This window comes from Frankliniella occidentalis, unplaced genomic scaffold (genome assembly GCF_000697945.3).
Source record: "Frankliniella occidentalis isolate FOCC.00 unplaced genomic scaffold, Focc_3.1 Scaffold32, whole genome shotgun sequence".
Taxonomy (NCBI): domain Eukaryota; kingdom Metazoa; phylum Arthropoda; class Insecta; order Thysanoptera; family Thripidae; genus Frankliniella; species Frankliniella occidentalis.
This window is the reverse complement of record NW_026267162.1, coordinates 79,270-96,971: the sequence shown is the minus strand read 5'-3', so window position 1 is coordinate 96,971 and position 17,702 is coordinate 79,270. Positions and strand designations below refer to the sequence as shown.

The 17,702-nt window shown below is 40.9% G+C and overlaps 4 protein-coding genes across 5 annotated transcripts in view; 2 read left to right on the top strand and 2 right to left on the bottom strand.

Annotated features, from left to right (window-relative positions):
• Window positions 1–1,748: 1,748 nt before the first annotated feature.
• Window positions 1,749–3,082, top strand: LOC113217975 (uncharacterized). Its single transcript, XM_026438089.2, has 3 exons — window positions 1,749–2,063; window positions 2,242–2,496; window positions 2,564–3,082. The coding sequence occupies exons 1-3, from the start codon at window positions 1,887–1,889 to the stop codon at window positions 2,813–2,815; spliced, it is 684 nt and encodes a 227-aa protein (XP_026293874.1). The 5' UTR covers window positions 1,749–1,886; the 3' UTR covers window positions 2,816–3,082.
• Window positions 3,081–5,224, bottom strand: LOC113217976 (eukaryotic translation initiation factor 4E type 3). The gene is made up of 6 exons (XM_026438090.2): window positions 4,982–5,224; window positions 4,553–4,673; window positions 4,363–4,470; window positions 4,126–4,248; window positions 3,928–4,027; window positions 3,081–3,841 (listed from the first exon to the last, which is right to left on the bottom strand). Exons 1-6 carry the CDS (start codon window positions 5,125–5,127, stop codon window positions 3,801–3,803), a joined length of 639 nt encoding a protein of 212 aa, XP_026293875.1. The 5' UTR covers window positions 5,128–5,224; the 3' UTR covers window positions 3,081–3,800.
• Window positions 5,225–5,269: 45 nt separating this feature from the next.
• LOC113217971 (conserved oligomeric Golgi complex subunit 6) lies at window positions 5,270–8,684 on the top strand. Its single transcript, XM_026438084.2, has 11 exons — window positions 5,270–5,545; window positions 5,625–5,735; window positions 5,823–5,986; window positions 6,077–6,308; window positions 6,471–6,595; window positions 6,919–7,133; window positions 7,219–7,379; window positions 7,463–7,693; window positions 7,807–7,968; window positions 8,136–8,297; window positions 8,401–8,684. Exons 1-11 carry the CDS (start codon window positions 5,426–5,428, stop codon window positions 8,638–8,640), a joined length of 1,923 nt encoding a protein of 640 aa, XP_026293869.1. The 5' UTR covers window positions 5,270–5,425; the 3' UTR covers window positions 8,641–8,684.
• LOC113217970 (aryl hydrocarbon receptor nuclear translocator-like protein 1) overlaps window positions 8,680–17,702 on the bottom strand; it is a 73,484-nt gene continuing 64,461 nt past the window's right edge. For both annotated transcript variants that reach the window (XM_052265929.1, XM_026438082.2), the window contains exons 3-15: window positions 17,117–17,363; window positions 16,697–16,783; window positions 15,927–16,023; window positions 15,530–15,835; window positions 15,282–15,435; window positions 15,076–15,182; window positions 14,678–14,958; window positions 14,033–14,086; window positions 13,780–13,954; window positions 13,469–13,693; window positions 13,313–13,344; window positions 12,967–13,155; window positions 8,680–12,886 (exon numbers count right to left, since the gene is read on the bottom strand). In XM_052265929.1, the coding sequence (XP_052121889.1) occupies window positions 12,797–12,886; window positions 12,967–13,155; window positions 13,313–13,344; window positions 13,469–13,693; window positions 13,780–13,954; window positions 14,033–14,086; window positions 14,678–14,958; window positions 15,076–15,182; window positions 15,282–15,435; window positions 15,530–15,835; window positions 15,927–16,023; window positions 16,697–16,783; window positions 17,117–17,363 (2,044 nt within the window). In that variant the 3' untranslated portion in view covers window positions 8,680–12,796. The remainder of the gene's footprint in view (window positions 12,887–12,966; window positions 13,156–13,312; window positions 13,345–13,468; window positions 13,694–13,779; window positions 13,955–14,032; window positions 14,087–14,677; window positions 14,959–15,075; window positions 15,183–15,281; window positions 15,436–15,529; window positions 15,836–15,926; window positions 16,024–16,696; window positions 16,784–17,116; window positions 17,364–17,702) is intronic.

Here is a 17,702-nt window from a genome sequence, read left to right as displayed (position 1 = left end):
CCCACCCGCCCAGCCTAGGCTCTCTGCCGAGCAGCTCGACGCCTCCTCTACGCCCTCTGCCCCGGGTCGCGGCCTGCACAGCATGTTGACCCGCAGCTCAACGTTACGTCGTTACTTGCGCCCCTGGCGGCCGGCGGCCGTAGGCGCCTCGAGGGCTCACTGTGCCCCACTATCAGAAAGCTCGCCCAGCCCGCAGCCGGCTCTGGCAAATATTGAGTAATTGGCGAGACTAAGCGTTAGGGTGGGTTTTTTTTTCGCGGGAGGGAGAGAGGGTGGGTGGGTGATTTTGCTCCAGTTACAACCGTGATCACGATGCGGATGTGCAGGGACGCGCGCGTCGCGTTGTAAGAGTGGATTCGATACGCGCGGCCGGTCGCTATCTCGGGGCGAGTGCGGGCGCGCACGTGGGTGCGCTGGGTGCGCGGCTCGGGCAGGGCGGCCGGTGGGGCCCTGGTGAAGGCTTTGCTGAGCGCCGCGGCACCTCGGCCAGCAGGGGGACTTACCTGGGGGATAGTTTCGCGGGCGGGCGAGCTGGTGCAGCACGAGGATGGCGGTGAGGAGGGAGATTGCCGAGCCCAGCAGGACGAGGGTGAACATCGCTCCGGGTGGGGCCGACGCGGAGGGGAGACGTGACCAGCCCGGCTGTCGGTGGTGAACTCGAAGGCCCTTGCTCTCCGTTGGCTCCGCTCCGCCGACGCCGACGCTCCGCAGGCCCGCCAGAGGCTCTCTGTGCACTGCGTCGGCTCGGCGCCGGCAAGGCACCGCGGAGGCCCCGCGCTACCGCGGGCCGGGTGGGGCCCCACTACTACTCCGACGCCCCGTACCCGCCCCGCACCAACCCGCGCCCCACCACTCTCGACCACGCACCTCGCCACCGGCCGAGCACACACTCAAACACACACACACACACACACACACACGCAGGACGAGTGCAACTGTGCCGCAGGGAATGCATGCAAATATGGTTTATGGAGAGGTAGACCGAAAGGGTGAATCCCTAAAACCAGGGGGAAAAGGGGGGGGGGGGCTGGTGGGTGGGTAACCAAGAATATTTCTTTTTCCATTTATTCTCTTATTTTCCATAAATTACCTCTGTCTAGAGTTCTTCAAAACACCAAGTTGCCACGTGCCACCGCACAATAGGAAGAGACTATTTTACTCCGTGGAAAACACAAATTCTCAAGAATATTCCAGATGGACATTTCGACAGCCAAGACCGATTTTCGTACCACGATAAACAATTTTTATTTCCCTTCAGAATATCTGGACATCCGAACAGGTTCGTACAAAGGGGGAACAACGGCGGTCTGGGTCCGGGACACTTCCCAATCCGCCTGTAAGTAGGCAAACAGCCCGTCATGACCCTCTCCACTAAATAAATGAATCCGAGGCCAAGTAAGCTAATGAAAATTGAGATTTGAAAATATTGACCCTTGTCCGATCAAATCAGACCGGCTCCGGTTCCTCAAGTTCTCTTACGAAAAAACAAAAACTAAAAATTAAAACACACACACGCACACACACTGCACACACATACACCACGAACCATGACCACCCTCTAAACTTTTGAAATGGCGAGTTGATTGCGCTACAAATGATTCGCCTCATCGTTGGCCTAAAATGAATAAACTGTCTTGTCTGTGAAAGCACTAGCCATTTTCTAGTTTAATTGTTTGGGCCGGGATAGTTATTCCAAATATCATCCACGTTTGCATTCACAGTTGTCAGCGGGACAGAGAGAGAGGGGGGGGGGGGTCATGTTGAACCAACCAAACCTAACCTAAAATTTCTTGAAGCAGAAGCGCTGAGGCAGTGGCTGGGCATAACAGACTTCACCATAAATGTGATTGTGTAAAGTACGTGAGAAATTTGACGTTCTGATAAAAATGCCGTATGAAATTTATGGACTTGCCACCAGGTACTATGGCAAATCATTATGGGAAATTTTAGGAAATTTGAGGAACCATGGGGTGGGTAGAATTATCTCTAAGAACGAATATAAACTAGATTTCCCTGAACCTAGCTGGTACAGAATTTTGAAAGTGGAAGCCCTATCTCCAGAGGTAAGTAAATTTCATTCGGAATTTTTGTTAAGACTTTTTATACTATAATTCCAATTTGGAAGAGTAAGCTAATGGCCTTAAATTATGAACCTTAGTTTAGTTTGTCAACAATGTTGAGCAATTACAGTGTATTGTGTGTTCGATTCAATTTAAAAATCAAATCGATTCTCTCTTTTAGGGTAGGATTCAAGTTCTGCCGCCTGTTGTTGACATGGGTGAAGTGCGTCGAGTTCGAGCTCTAGTAGATGTTGTGATTGGGGGAACATATCGTGGCCAAAAATGGCTTAGCGAAGAGACATATATACCGGACTATAGTCTTATTCCTAAAGAAGAAGAAGAGGTCTTCACTAAGGTTAAAAAAGGCGAGCTTCCTCCCAAATTTGTAGACCCCAACATATATCCAACGGCTACTTCTTTTCCGCCTCTTTTAAAGGTAAGGTCTCCTATCTTTCATATAGAATTTTAAGATAACTGTAATTTTTTTGAAATGGATTTTTCAGGAACTTGTCATTCGAGATATGAAAGCCAAAGGCACATACACTGGAGTAGAACCTTTGCTACCCCTCAAGTACCAGAAGCTAAGTGAAGGGAGAGAGAGACACATTAAAGGCTTATTGGCTGTTGACGGAAGCCAATGGATGGTGGATCCAGTCAGAGTTGCACAAGAAGGTGAAACTCCCACAGTTGATATGAGTCCTGGACTAGGAAAAACAATTAGCCCAAGATTATATGCAAACATTAAAAAAACTTAAAAGTGTTGGTATTTTCTTTCTTTCATGTGCTAATTATAAATGTAAAATTTCACTTTACGCCTGTCTTTCTAAGTTAATAAGGCTTTACAAGACATCTTACCATTTTTTTCCATTACTGGGGTATAGTTTTCTTCAAGCATGAGAACTGATTAACCATAACTATACATATAAATAGGATGTTATAGTGATTTGTCTTTGCTATGTGGAGGTGTCATCTTAAACAATGAACATGTAAAAGATGCGATTCATTAAAACAGCAACAAACTATGTGAATTTGTTTTAATTTTATATCTTTTTAACTATTGCTTCCAAAGAAACATTAATAAGACACATTAAAATAACTATGTAACAGTCATGTTCTGGTCAAGCATTAACATTACAAAATTGGCTCAAAAAATTACAAAAATTTGAAAAAGTAAAAATTCTTAAGTTAAAACATAATGTAAGGTTACACTACATTAACAGAAAAGGAGATGACAGAGACATGAAGATCACAACGTCTGTAGCAAAGTACTCCTTGCATTTTGAAGTCAAATTAAATTTAATTGGCACATTCTAGATACAAAACACTTTACCCGCATCACATTAATATGTCTCCTTTGACTTAGACTCAAATATTCTGCACAAATAAATGTGTAAAATATTTCAAAACTCACTTAATGCTCTAAGAATCCAGAAGTATGTAATAATTAAGAAAATAAATCTTGTTTGCTGGTGAATGATTGGCAATAAAAATAATCATCAAGACATAAATTTTAGGTAGGAATATTTCTTGATAGATTGCTACCTGGTATGTAAATACATACTACTATATTGTTAACAAACAAGTGATTAACTTAGTTTTGGACATGACAGAAAGGAGAGCACAAGCCCTAACAATAACAATTTTTTTTTTTGCGTCACTCGGTCATTACTGACAAAAAAACAAACAAAAAGAAAACAAAGAAACATCTTGTTACAAAAATCACAAATGACAGTATCTGGTTTAACGCCTTCCCTTCTCAAAAGCTTGATGAGTATCATGTCCTAGAATGAAAAGAAATTTTGCCCCATTAAGTTTCTTAGTATAACAGCATGATCAAAGAATTTTCAGAAAGCCTTCACCAACTCACGTTTGTAAAATATGGCCGGAAAGTCAACATCAGGAAGAAGTCTGTGCACTCGTGGGATGACAGTAGCCTTGTCACTAAGATCAGCATTTATATTCCAGATCTGTTGGACATATTTATTTATTTATTTTTGAATTTTTATAAAAAGCACCATTCTGCTTTTCTTGTAAGATATGTATTAACTTTACAGTAGAATTTTACCTGCACTAAATCTTCACGTTCTCGAATGGACACAGTGACACCACAAATTTCATCACCATCAGCAATAGCATCAGAAAATTGTTCACCAATTGCGGCCACAAGCATTTCTCTCCACACCTTTGTCTAAAAAATTAAAACCAAATAAAAAAATTAAACAATAGATACTGGAGCAATAAATATTCGAGATACTGACTCGGACAGGGAATGCTGAATAATAATAATAAAACATAGGCTTACTGTGTCTCTTTTCTGACACTTGATTCTCCATGTTCCTCCGTATCGATTATAGGGTTCTTCCCAGAGAGGCTTATGAACTTCTCGCATTAAATGATAGCTAGCTCGTACCTTAAAAATTTGTTGCAAAAGGAGGACATGTAAAACTGTGCGAATTGTACTACAGTACTTTTATAGAAAAATTCCAACTTACATTGATTTCATTAGCTGCTGGAATATTATTGAACACAGCCCAAAATCCTTGAGCTGTTCGGACAGTATAAATTTTCTTCAAGTTGGCTTGAAATTCATCAGCAGAACTGCCATGGACACATCTAAAGAAAATTATATACTTTTAATAGCAATGTCATTCAGAGGTACATTACTGATCTATAATTTTCATTGCATGAAGTGCATGATAAAAATTAGTCAGGGAAATCGGTAAAGTCAAAGCGATTGTATGTTTTAATATTCAATGTCATTAGATGTCAATGATATGCAAGCAATATGTTATTTTAACTTCAAAAAAACACTTTGACAGAAGGGTAAACACTACTCCTACAAAATACTACAATGTCTGAGATAAACAACACTGAGGGTCAGAGGTCACAACTGATTACCTAAGAGGGTGTTTGATTCTCACCTGTCCAACCAAAATGTCCAAGGAGTTTGCAAGGGGACGCCATCACTCTCTTGATTTTCCATCTTATTAATCGCTGCTGATGAAAACACGGGCGATTTTGAAAAATCGCATGAAGAATCAACAGGATCAGTCATGGTAGCGGCCATTTTCAACTCTCACACATCTACAACAACATCCACACGCAGCACCGACAGCAGTAGGCTTTTGCCGTCGTCTCCCAGCTGACAACAGACAAAACAACAGAAAACAAAAGAATGCAGTGTTTACATCCGCGAGGGGGTGGGGGTTGAGCTGAGAGGCTACAAGAATTTGTGACGTGACGTGACGTGAATGAAATGAAATTAAACCAAAATTTGTAATTTACAGAAAACGTAGTGTCCGTGAGATGTGTGTGTTTTCAACCGTATCTAAAACAGTGTGATCTTGATTTTGTGTCTCCTAAACATGAGTATGCCTCCTCTGCCTGTTACTTCAAACTCTCAAGAGTTAGGAGATAGTGGACAATCTAATGTTCTAGGCAAAAGACTAAACAAAATTTTTGAAACTCGCCTGGATACTGATAAGGTTGCCCCCTAGTACAATTCGTGTAGTAACAAATTGGATACTATGACCTGGAATAACATCTACGAATGTTGCCTTTCAGGAAACATTAGAGGCGCTCAAGGAGTTGTCAACATTTTTCACAGAGAATTCAATTCAATCCCGAAGAAATTTAAGAAGCAAAATAGAAAAACGAAGTCTTGCAATTAACGAGGTTTAAATTGCACTCTTTTACTATCTGACATACAACTGTAAATTATAAAAGAAACACTAGTCACGACAGTTGCTTTTCTTTTTACAGGAGTTTTTGTCAGCTTTTACGAAGGTAAAAGATGCTCTAGATACTGTGTATAATGATGTTGTCTCCATAGACTCTGAAGTGCGTGGTATGAGTATGCATTTGCAAGCAACACGGGCTCAAACATATCAGTTAATTGAGCATACTACCCAACTACAAGCTCAAAGGTTAGATTACCACTTTGCATAGGATATTTTGCGTTCCTAAAGTATGCTTTTGGTGTATTCTAATGTTCTTTGTAATCTTATTAATTCTAGAAAGAAACTAAGCATGGAGCAAGAAGTGGCCAGTGCTTTCCTGGAGCGGTACCAATTATCCCCTGCCGAGCTGACAGTTTTGCATGGTTCTACAAGAGATTCTCCTATAACGCCAGTATTTTTCACTGCTCTCCAGCGTGCTCAAACAATACATTCTGACTGTCGTGTTCTAATGCAATCTGGTTTCCAAACTGTGGCACTTGACATAATGGAGCAGATGTCTTTACACCAGGTAAATGTCTTCGGTAATTATTTAATTGCCTTTTAAACACGTGGGAGGGTTAAACTCTTATTTGATCACAAATAGTACATTGGATTGCAACAAGTGCTGTCTCATCCCATTGTTGTAATTAATAGCCTCACTAATTTTTTGGTGTATCTTTCTGTTAATAAGGAAGCAGCACTTGAGCGTCTGTATCGTTGGACTCAAAGTCATTGCCGTAGCGTGGAGTCAACAGAAACAGCTGCACTTTTGACTGAGGCTATGTCCTGCTTACAGGATAGGCCAGTCTTGTTTAAGTAAGTCCATTCTTCTTAAGTAATACAAATTCAAAATTATATTTGTAATGGATATTTCCCCTCACATTTCCCTTTTTTTAAAAGTCAAAATGATGGAAATTTCCATCACTGTTATGGCATATTGACACTGTAATCTAGTATGGTCTTTGTTTGTTATATTTTTATACATGATTATGCCACTTTTGCCTGCGACTCAAAATTTTCAGGAGTCTAGGGGTAGATGACAAGTTAATGTTCTTTGCAAAAGACCACGTTAACAACTTTTAAATTCTGTGATGGACAAAGAATGTTATTTAGTGATCAATTTGGTGTGTTTATTTTAGATATGTTCTTGATGAGTATGGAAGTTGTAGAAGAGCAGCATTAGTTCGTGCATTCATAGATGCCTTGACTAAAGGTGGAGGTACACTCAAGCCTATAGAGATGCATGCCAACGATCCAAAACGGTATGTTGGAGATATGCTGGCATGGTTACATCAAGTAATACCTTCAGAAAAGGAAAGTTTAAACACACTGATGAGTTTGTGTTCAAAGATTGGTATGTATCTCTTCAATCTCTTTCTATTTTATACACTCTTCTCTAATTGTTCTAAATCAATTTTTTGCCTATTTCGTTTTTACAGATGTTTCAGACCACATTCAGCAAATCCTTGCCAGTATTACAGAGGGTGTTTGTCATCCCTTGAAAGTACGTGTTGATCGTATTCTCAGTACTGATGCTACTACAACTATTCTGTATTCTGTGGCAAGTCTTCTTGGATATTACCATCAGATATTTAGTCAAGTAAGCAAAATATTAAATAGTTACTATTTTGATTATATTTATTTTTAGTCAGTTAGATTCCACTAAGAGCATTACCTTTCCAGGTTGTGCCAGAGAGTATGCTTCTAGGTACCTTAGCAGAAGTAAGGATTTTAGCTCAAAATCGCTTTTTGAGCGCTTTGCAAGGTCGTGTTAAACAGCATTTGGCAGACCGACTTGATACTCCGCCACCTGATCTTTCTCCTTCTACTAGTGTATCTGCTCTCATGTCATTATTGAAAGAAGTGCTTTCTGTCGCTGGAGTTGCTGATGGGCGTCCAGAAGATATTACTAAGGTACTTATTTGACTAAAAAGAAATCAAAAAAATTCTAATAATGCGTTTTGTTTAAGTGGACGCAATTATGCCAGTATGGTTGAGTTTCAGTTTCACTCCCCTGTTTCTTCCAGATGGTTGGTGTTGTCCTTGACCCTTTGCTTCAAGCTGTAAACCTGAGTGCTGCTCGCTTACCTACAACAGATATGGCTGTATATCTATTAAACTGTTTATACCAGATGCAAACAACTCTATCTCTTTATGGCTTCATGGATAATAGACTGGAGAGATTGCAGGTACAAAAGTTACTCCATTCTAGAGTTTTGTAACAAGTGTTAATGTTATTTTCCTGGTTTCCGATTATTTTGAAAGCTATTGTAAAGTACTATTGTTTTCCTAGCTTCCAATCATCTAAAAAAATAATTTGATTTTTGGATTGCTAAATGTTACACTTTATTTTTAGGCACAATCTGATGCTCAGCTTGACACATTGACATCAGAGCAAGCAAGCTCATTAGTGGCCAATTTAAATTTGGGACCAATTTATACCATTTTGCAAGAAACAAGCAGAGGCCCCCTTGCCAATGTCCCTGGTATGGATGCTGCAAGCCTCAAACATTTTTTGGTAAGCTGGGATGTGATATATTAGTTGTTGTTATTATATATCTAGACAGTTCTCTTGAGTATTTTCCCAACACTCGATAACAAACATGTATGTCCTTCTCCAGGTTAAACTTGATGGTTTCTTAGCTCTGCCGGATATCTTACTCCTTCCTCAAATTTCTTTATTATTAAGTACAATTCATCGCAACAATGTGAAACAAAGAGCCTTTGAAGTTATTTGTACCGTCTATAAACAACTCTTCGCAGCTGTTCATGATCCTGTCAATGGATACCAGAATCCCTCTTCCTTGATTTCGCGTACTCCTGAGCAAGTGCAAGAGTTGCTTTTGGGCAATGGGTCATAGATGTTTGATAACAAAAGTTTTGAAAATAAAAGTAGTATGTGAGACATATTCATTTTATTTACAAAGGACAAGTATATTATTCAATATACATAATGATACAATTTATAATATTTCCACACTTCTATTTTATTGTTCAGTCTTGCAACCTTTCTCCATTAACTCAGGCATGAATTTATACATGCATTTACAGTACATCAATCATACTTAAACCATTTTCACACAAACACACATTCTCCCTTTCAAACTGACTTTATGAATGAGACAAATGAGAACCTGAAAACCAATATTTAAGCAAATTGCCATAACAGAGTTTCAATTACACAGATAGGTAGGTACATGTCTTGAATTAAAAAAAACAAAACAAAAAAAAAAACAATTTTGTCATAAAAAAATCCCATATGAGCACTTTCCAAATTAGATCAACATTTCTCAGTTTGTAAAAGATTTACCAATAAGAATTTCCACATCAAATAACTGGCATGTTGCAGATGTAAAACTAATGGAGAAGAGGGAATACAACCTCAGTTGTAAGGATTAATATCCAAATCCTCATTTCTATTGCATAAAGATGGAAAATTGAAACAAAAATAAAAGTAAATAGGTAGGTAAAACCTAATGTAACAAAAATCATTTTCACTTTGTGTTGGTTGAATAAATTCAATGGCAAGGTCAACCCTTTTACAAACTGACTTCATTGGTTTTACAAGCAACAGTTAAAAAAGCAGATTGCATAAAATCCTACAACATAAGTAACGGATGAAACAGGATTTCAGTCATTATGAAAAACAGTAATTTAATTTCTCTTATAATTTTAGCAGCATCACTTGCAATAAATTTGCAGACAATAGTTTCTTATTTTCTTCTGACAAAAGTTGTTAAAAGATTCATTCCAAATTTGAGTTCCAGCATCTTCCTATTCAATTCAAAGAAGATCAATCACCTCAGAATAAATACAACATTTTTTAAAGACACTATGTAAGTGGATAAAAACCAACTACAAAGAGACAACTATTCTTTTATTTTTTTTTATACGACTAGTTCATTTGGTTTATTTTTACGGAGATTATGGCTCAATCATCATTCTTTCTTTACTTCATTCTCACAAAATCGAAGTTTAGTTCTCTGTTCAGTTTGTACACAAAGATGTACTAATAACAATACAGACATCAAGATAAAAGTATGAGGAGTTTAAGTAGACCCCTACACATTTTTTTTTCCTTTCAGAAATGTAAAAACTTTGTATTTCATGGAGTCGGGAGGAATAACACTGTGTACAAGTCTATAATCACTGAATTCATATTAGAGATATAAACTGTGATTCAGATTTTAAAATTTTAAATTCCTTGCTTTAAAGTGTTGGGAAAGAGATAAACTGGGTTTAAGCAAAATATTAAAACGAGAAAAATGCTGAATACAACACAAGTACAGGATCGAAGTGCAGATAAGTGAAAAGCCCCAGTGTAAGAGTTCAATCTTAGCCTTTAGACGGGGGAAAGCAAATATAACAAACTGAAGGAACATTTTAATAATGCTCCATTCAATAACAATTATAATTCATAGCATCTAAAAAAAAAAATCAATAAAAACAATTTAACCATGAATTGGAGATTTCCCTGATTTAGGAAATAACAACAGCTTCTTTCTATTGAACAACATTAGCATCAATTTCTTCCACCTTTTACAGTAAATAATCTACTATAAGGTCCAAAGAACTGCAAATTTGGTCTCGTCATAAATCGAGAGTTCAATTTTCATTTAGTATTTCTATATCAGAACACTGACCATTCTTGGCTGTTATGCTCTGATACATACTAAATTCAGTAAAACCAGTACAACAGCATAAATTAAAAAATTAGCATAAACAAGAAAATGACGGAGGACTAAAAGGACAAAGATATACCTTTTGGCCTGATTGCAAACAGCATGAAAACCATTCACTTAAGCCATTTCCTCAATCAATCAATAACAGGTACAAGTCTATATCGTAATAAAAATTATAACAAGGATGAGCAATATCAGGTTCTGAACTTCTTTGCACACCAAACATGTAAGTTCATTTATATAAAGTGAATAACATGCACACATAACATACATCTAGGTCTCATTCTCTCTTATGCACATATACACAATCTCACAGGCAAACACACACACTTATGATTTACAAAAAATATATACATTGCTACACACAAAATGTATTAACAATTCTTAGACCTGATTTTGTCTTAGCAACAGAAGATTGGATGAATAGGAATTCAATTTTATACTTTTCAAAATCAAAGTTAGCAAGAAGCAGTTCATTGGCTGTGAGCAGTACACGATGGTGAAGTTCAGGTATGAAGAATTCAAATGAAATGTTTTTGGTTTTAAGTCAGTTGCATTTCAGAGTTCGGGAAGATAAGGGTACACTCTCACAAGAATTTTTTCTTGGCACGTATTACCTACATTATATAGATTAACCTGAGGTTAATCAATGAGTGACCCTGTATGGTGCTACTTTCCTGAATTCTTTTTCTTTCCAAGTAAAGTTAGATGTGTGAATCAGGTGAATTTTAAAGAAGCCTATTTTAGTCACACCTCTGTTTAACTGTTTAAAAAAGTTCCAGAAATTAAAAAGAAACAAAGAAACAAGCAGACAGTCCAACAAAATATTCCTCAAGGAAAACTTCATTACCCACTTTTCAGTCTTGATTCAGTCTGCCAAATAACGGGCATAATCTTTTCCTGTATAACAGATACCAAGCGTCTCAAACTGAGATGGCAAGCAAATTTTCAGGGTTTTCAGAATTTACAACTTATTGACTGCAGAGAGTGATTTAAAAAAGACTGTTAGGGGAGGAATACAACATAAATCAAAAACTTTCTAGCATTAAATAGAGTGAAAAAGCCCTCTTTAACAAAGTATGTGGTTTACAATGGTACTTTGATATAGTAGACATTGTTTCTCACCCCATAGTCTAAACAGAATGATCTTTTACATGCGAAATATTGTTCATGGAGGATTTTACCAATGTCCAGATCAGCCACTACTCTAATGGATTTTCAAACAGCCAGTAGCACAGGCACAAATGTTGAGCTCCCACTGCTTTTATCCAAAAAAAGAATAAATGCGTAGTGTTGGTCCCAATCAAATCAGAGCAGTAAGATCAGATACAAGTATCACCCTTATCCATATTTTTGTAACATTCTAAAGGTTTTCAGTTTAAAACCAAAAAACAACAAACCAAATAACAGAAATAATTCAGACATCAATTAGACCAAAGAATTGACTACGCACAAAAAAAATAAAAAGCATCAGAGAGCTCAACAAATGTTCCAACATGCACTTTTGACTTAACAACACTAATTTGTAATTGACAACCCATACTTTACAATTAATTTATAACATCCACAAAAAAAAACCCACAATACTTCAATAACACAGGCTCAGAGTAGTTTAGATCTTAATGACAGACCGAATTAGAAAAAAAGCCGTCATGCAATATTTGACCTGTTTGCTTCAGCACACATAATGTGTTGGCTGCAGTACTGTTCACACATACTTGGTCGATGCTTGCAGAGACCACTAATAACACAATGCCCAAAGACAAGTTGCCTGCATGGGCAATCTGCGGGAACAGTATGTGTGGTCACGCTCGCTAAATTCAAAACATTAATTCAAAGATTTCTCATACACTACTACTTTGAAAATCAATCCAAATTCATTACAGCTGTTGTGCTCTGGTGCAGACAATCAATTGATAAATAGTATGGTAGCGGAATAACCAGACAACATCACTTAAAATCTTAATCCACAACATCTTTTTTACAATAAAAAATATATATACAGACAAATATACATTTATACATGTAATAGGCACTAACAAATAGGTAGGTATATAGGTACACATACAGTTGACAGATAGACATTTTCATGTACAGTTAAAATTTATACAAATTTATGGGTATTTTGTGAGCAATATCATGCAAAGATGATAGGCCTGCTCTTCAAAGAAAAGAAGTCAGGAATATGAAGGATAATTTAAATATGCAACAGCTTTGGAAATAACCTAAAATAATTAACTAAATTTTTTAAAAAGGATTATTTACATTGGTGCAAAGTTTTCCTGGGTGTACGGCAAGGAGATATTTGATCTTTCTTAAAAGAACATGAAAACAGTTAAGTATTTACACTCCCTAAATTTTGAGTGTGTTGAATTGTTGTTTGGTGCAGTTCCTGAAACCTTCTCTCTTGTTTTTGGTGCTCTTCCTAGACACAGAGAAACAAAACAGATTAAAACATAAAGTTTTAAAAGGCATAAAGGCTACGATAATAGAATCTTTCCTTACTTTAACTTTGTTTAGTTCTTTTTTCATCACTTTCAGGCCGGGATAACTTTGTGGAATATTATCCAGCATTTGTTGCTGATGCGACATTGCTTGCTGTTGAGCTTCCAGGCTATCGCCAAGTTGGTATTGTTGCTGAAGGAGGTCACTGTTAACGGGGTTGTCCTGTGTGTCCAGACTACCTAGACACCCCTAGAAAAGTAAAAATTTTATTCATTAGCAAGAGATATGAAATGGTATGGAGTGAAGTAAGGGCAATCCTTAAGAGGTATTTATTTTGATAAGATTGATTAAGAATAGAGAATTACAAGCTATAAACAAAATAATTATATACTTGAACAACTCTTACCTCAGGTAATATTGAAATTGTGTCTGGAAAATCTGGAAAGAAAAAGAAAGAGTATGGAATATCCATTTTAAATACTACAACACAAATAAATCAGTGCAACAAAATGGGGGAGGGGTAGAAATATATTGTACATTTGCTGCTATCTGTTGCACTTACCTTGTTCCGGAAACAGATTATTGGTCAAACTTTCCGTCGGAAATGCCTGGGCCGGCGCAGTCTGGTCGATGGTATCTGGCCGGCCCAAGATTCCGTTTGGGAAAATCTGGTCAAGTCCATGAATGGGGCTCTGGACCTGGTTGAGCACGGCAAGATGCCCACCAGGTGAGGCGAGGACACCGTCGGGGATAACGCTACTTCCGGCGAGGTGATGAAGGTCATGGCCTGAAAGCAGCGTTAAAAAATTCTCATTTTTTGAGACAACATTGTAAAAGTAAGTATAGACGATAAATCTAGGCTGGTTTGCGTACCGCTCGGCAGGGCGCTGAAGCCTTCGCTGGCGCATGGTACAGAGGGCCCAGACACTCCAGGACTACTGGGGCAGACTCGCTTATTAAAGCTTCGGCTGTCGCCTTCCGTAATCCTTTTTCGTCCTCGCCGAACATCACCACCAGCCATCTGGAGGACACTTGCCCTTCCATGATGCTAAAATGTAGAAATAAAATTAATATTTAGAATCTTCAATATGTTCCTAAATTTTTAAGCGCTTTAGTGTTTACTTACATCTGTGGTAGAGCTCCGAACAACCTCCTGCTTTGAAGTATCAGCACCTTCGTCCTGGAAGAAGAAAGTACTTATTGAAAATTATATCTGTTATTCCCTCACTCTTCTTAGCCACAGAACACATGTAAATTTGGTCATATTTTGAGCCCGTTAAATAATTGTTTTTTGGTACCATAAAACAGGCTAATATGGACCAACCTCTTATTCCTACGTTCTGCTTCTGCTTGAGTTGCGCGACCACTGAGCTGTCGCGCAACATTGTCAGGTTCAGAAACACAACTAAGTGGTAGTACAAGTCGAGCAGAAGCGGAACATAGAAAAAAGAGGGTGTCTTCTTTACCCCGCATAGTCCATATTAGCCTGTTTTACGGAAATATCCCTTTAATTATCATTGGGTAATTATTTAACATTTTTCAGTCATTTTTTGCCCTCTGTTATCATTATACCATCATCTTAACCAACATGTCAGATCATACAAATATATTTTAGTGGTTTTTGTCGATCATCTATAAATTATTACGAGTCATACTTAATCGTGTTCTGTTTGTTTTGCATGGAACAGATGATCTTAAAAACAATAAATCATGCTTTACGTTTCCCATGCTGTTTACACCAAACACATCATTATGCATTGTAGAAACATACCAGTTCGGTGATTGTTGCTCGACTTCTTCCAGCCAACTGCGCTAAGAGATGAGGTTCAAACTTCCTCCTCAAGGCACTAATTTCAGCATTATACTCATTGGCATCGATCAATGAGTTGACGCATGTAAACGTCAGTAGTTGTTTCGCTTCCTCGGAAGAATTTTGGGCATCTTTTATGGCTTCCATGGCTTCCAGGAAGCCTTGTGTTCTCAGGTGAACAAACCCACCAGCTGCTGTGCGTAGCCTGTATACGCTTCCACCATTCAGCCTATTTTCGATCACTGTTAACACATGATAATGTTAAAATGCGTCTCTCATAGGTGAAATACAATGAATATATAGATTTAATTATATTACACGTGTGCATAAAGAGAAATTTAATACAACAATTTACTTACTGAACTGCAGTGCAATATCTGCAATCTTTCTGTCGTCTGGCGCCATGTACTCGAAAGCATTCTTCCCAATGACTTCCGATGGTAGCCAGCCGCTGATAAAAGCGATGCTAAAAGACAGAACGTAAAAAAAAAGCCACAAAAAAACGTGTTTATTTGTGTGAGTGAAAAACTTTGATAACTTGAAGATTTACTTTGAAGGTACCAACCGTTCGTCAGTGTGCATGATCAGACCATTGCAATCATGTCGAGTACGATATTCGTACTTGTTTAAGGGCCGCGAATAGAAAGGTGTTATTTGAGCAACCGGCTCAACTATGCTGGCCAGAAAGCAAAACACAACATCCTCATCAGGGCCGTTGTCTGGAAAAAGAAAGAAAAATATTACACTTTTAGATTTCAAATACAAGCAGATAATCTCCTCCATCTTCCACAAAGAATTGCTTGCCGAGCTCACCGGTGCTTTTCCTCCGGTGGCCGCGCGAACGCTGCGAGGCCGCGGCCGCGAGCCCGGCCACAGTGAGCTTGGCCGGCACCTCGATGAAGCCCTTCAAGTCCATGCTGATGAAGTGAGGGCTGTCGCTACGCGACACGGGCTTCTGCTGCATCCGGATCCTTAGGTTCCTCATCTGCCGCTCCGACTTGAGGCGCGGCACGTCCACCTCAGAGGGCGTGGGTGGCGGGCTGCTCTGGCCCGACGACATGCTCGTCGAGGTTCCCGTGTCGTCCGAGCTGGAGTCGTCCAGGCCAATGGAGAGCAGCGCTGGAATAGTGATGGGGAGTTAGTCGAGTCAACAGAGAGCAGCAGGGGGGAAAGCAAACCAGAAACGACCAAGCGGTGCTGCGAAGCTTACTTCTTTGAGGGTCGCCGTCCGGCTTCAGGGCGCTCGTGAACGCCTCCACGTCATCCTTGTGGATGAGCTTCTTCATGTCCTGCCCGAAGAGCTCGACCTGCCAAACACACAAAACAGAGTCGCCTACCATCAGCACTGGAAGAATGCGAAGTTGGTCGAAACACAGCAGGACGAGAGTCGTCCCGTCCGGTCTAATCCGGGGTCGTTTTGAATTGTGCTTCATCTCGATGATGACCGCCTCGGGGCCCGCCCACGGCCCCCGCTCTCGGCCCCCACCCTCGCCCAACGGCCCCCGCCTACGCACGTGCACGCGGAGGCGGCGCGGAGGGGCCTACCCCCATGGAGGCTCTCTCGACGCTGCACCCCCCGCGGACGCGGCCCCGGCGGCCCCGGCGGCCCCGTCCTCGGCTCCCCGCAGCGACGAGTCAAGGGGATTCAGATGAGAGGGAGCGCCGCCCCCGGTCCGACCGTCCCCGTGCCGGGCCATCGCCCCCGTGCCGCCACTGTAAAAACTACCGCGCACGAGTAGGGTTTGCTTACAGTCCCTCCCGTATTTTTCTATGAGCGGTCCGCAGACCGTGAAAGGGATGCACCCTTCTACTCTTGCAGTTGCCCGTACTTTATGGTGTACGGTAAGTAGTGCTGTTCCTAACTATATGGAATTCAATCAACAACACGCACGGTTCCGAATGTAATCGAATACTCAAGGAGAGGCATTTACTGCAGGTTTTGCTATGCAGGCCAGGCCGTGCGGGTGCTCTGGTGCTTACCTGTGTGTGGCCGAGGTGTTGCTCGCACTTGGACACGTACACAATCTTCGCCGCGGCGTTCACGACGAAGAACAAGGCGTTCAGCTCCTGAGAACACAAGCAGACAACGCAAATGATGGCATGTTACTTGATTCCGACGAAAGGGACCGCCCAGAAAGTACGTCTCTCAGATTCATTCGGCGAATATACGGGAGCTCGGCGCCTGCGAGACTCAGGGCAGGCCACCCCGCAGTACACACATGCACTACAGGCCGAGATGTTGCCTACCCACCAGGCGCTACGAGAGATTGCGCCGGATGAACTTGGCAGACTTGGCATTAAGGTTCGTTCGCAACGACGAATGACGGACGTGCTTTCTGGGTGACCCCTAACTTCCCCGTCTGTGACGCGCTCCCGCGTTGGCGTTGCGTCGCGACTCACCTCGCAGATCATGTTCTCCAGCGGCTCCCCGATCTCGGCGGGCACGTCGGCGCCATGCGCGAGGTACACTTGTTCGGACGTCTTGTACATGCGGACCTGGTTGGCGCCCACCCGGAGGATGGTGATCTTGTCCGCCTTCTTGCCGTAGCCCTTGAGTATGGGGAGGTAGGTGACCAGCTGGTTGATGAAGTTGGACACCCGGTCCCGCCGGGCCTTCTCGGACTTGTTGCGCGCTTCGCGGCAAGACCTGGAAACAGCGGAAAAGAAGAGCACATCAGAGAGTGTCAACAACGCGCACAACGAAAACGGAGTAATAGTTTCCAAACGCTTCAGTGTCCTACAGCAAAGCGTCGCCGGCTATGGTCGTCATGTTATCATCATCATATATGCGTCCTGCTTTGAGACGCCAAGTTTTGCTCGGCGCGCTCTACGAAAGTGGGACACACTGACCAGGCCAATCCAAGGGCGGCGCGGCGCGGCGGCACAGACACTCCATGTGGGACACGCCCCGGATGCAGCTGATCCAGTAAGTGCAGCTGCAGAGGGGGGAAGAGTGCGCGAGGGAGGGGGAAAGGGGAAGTAGGGG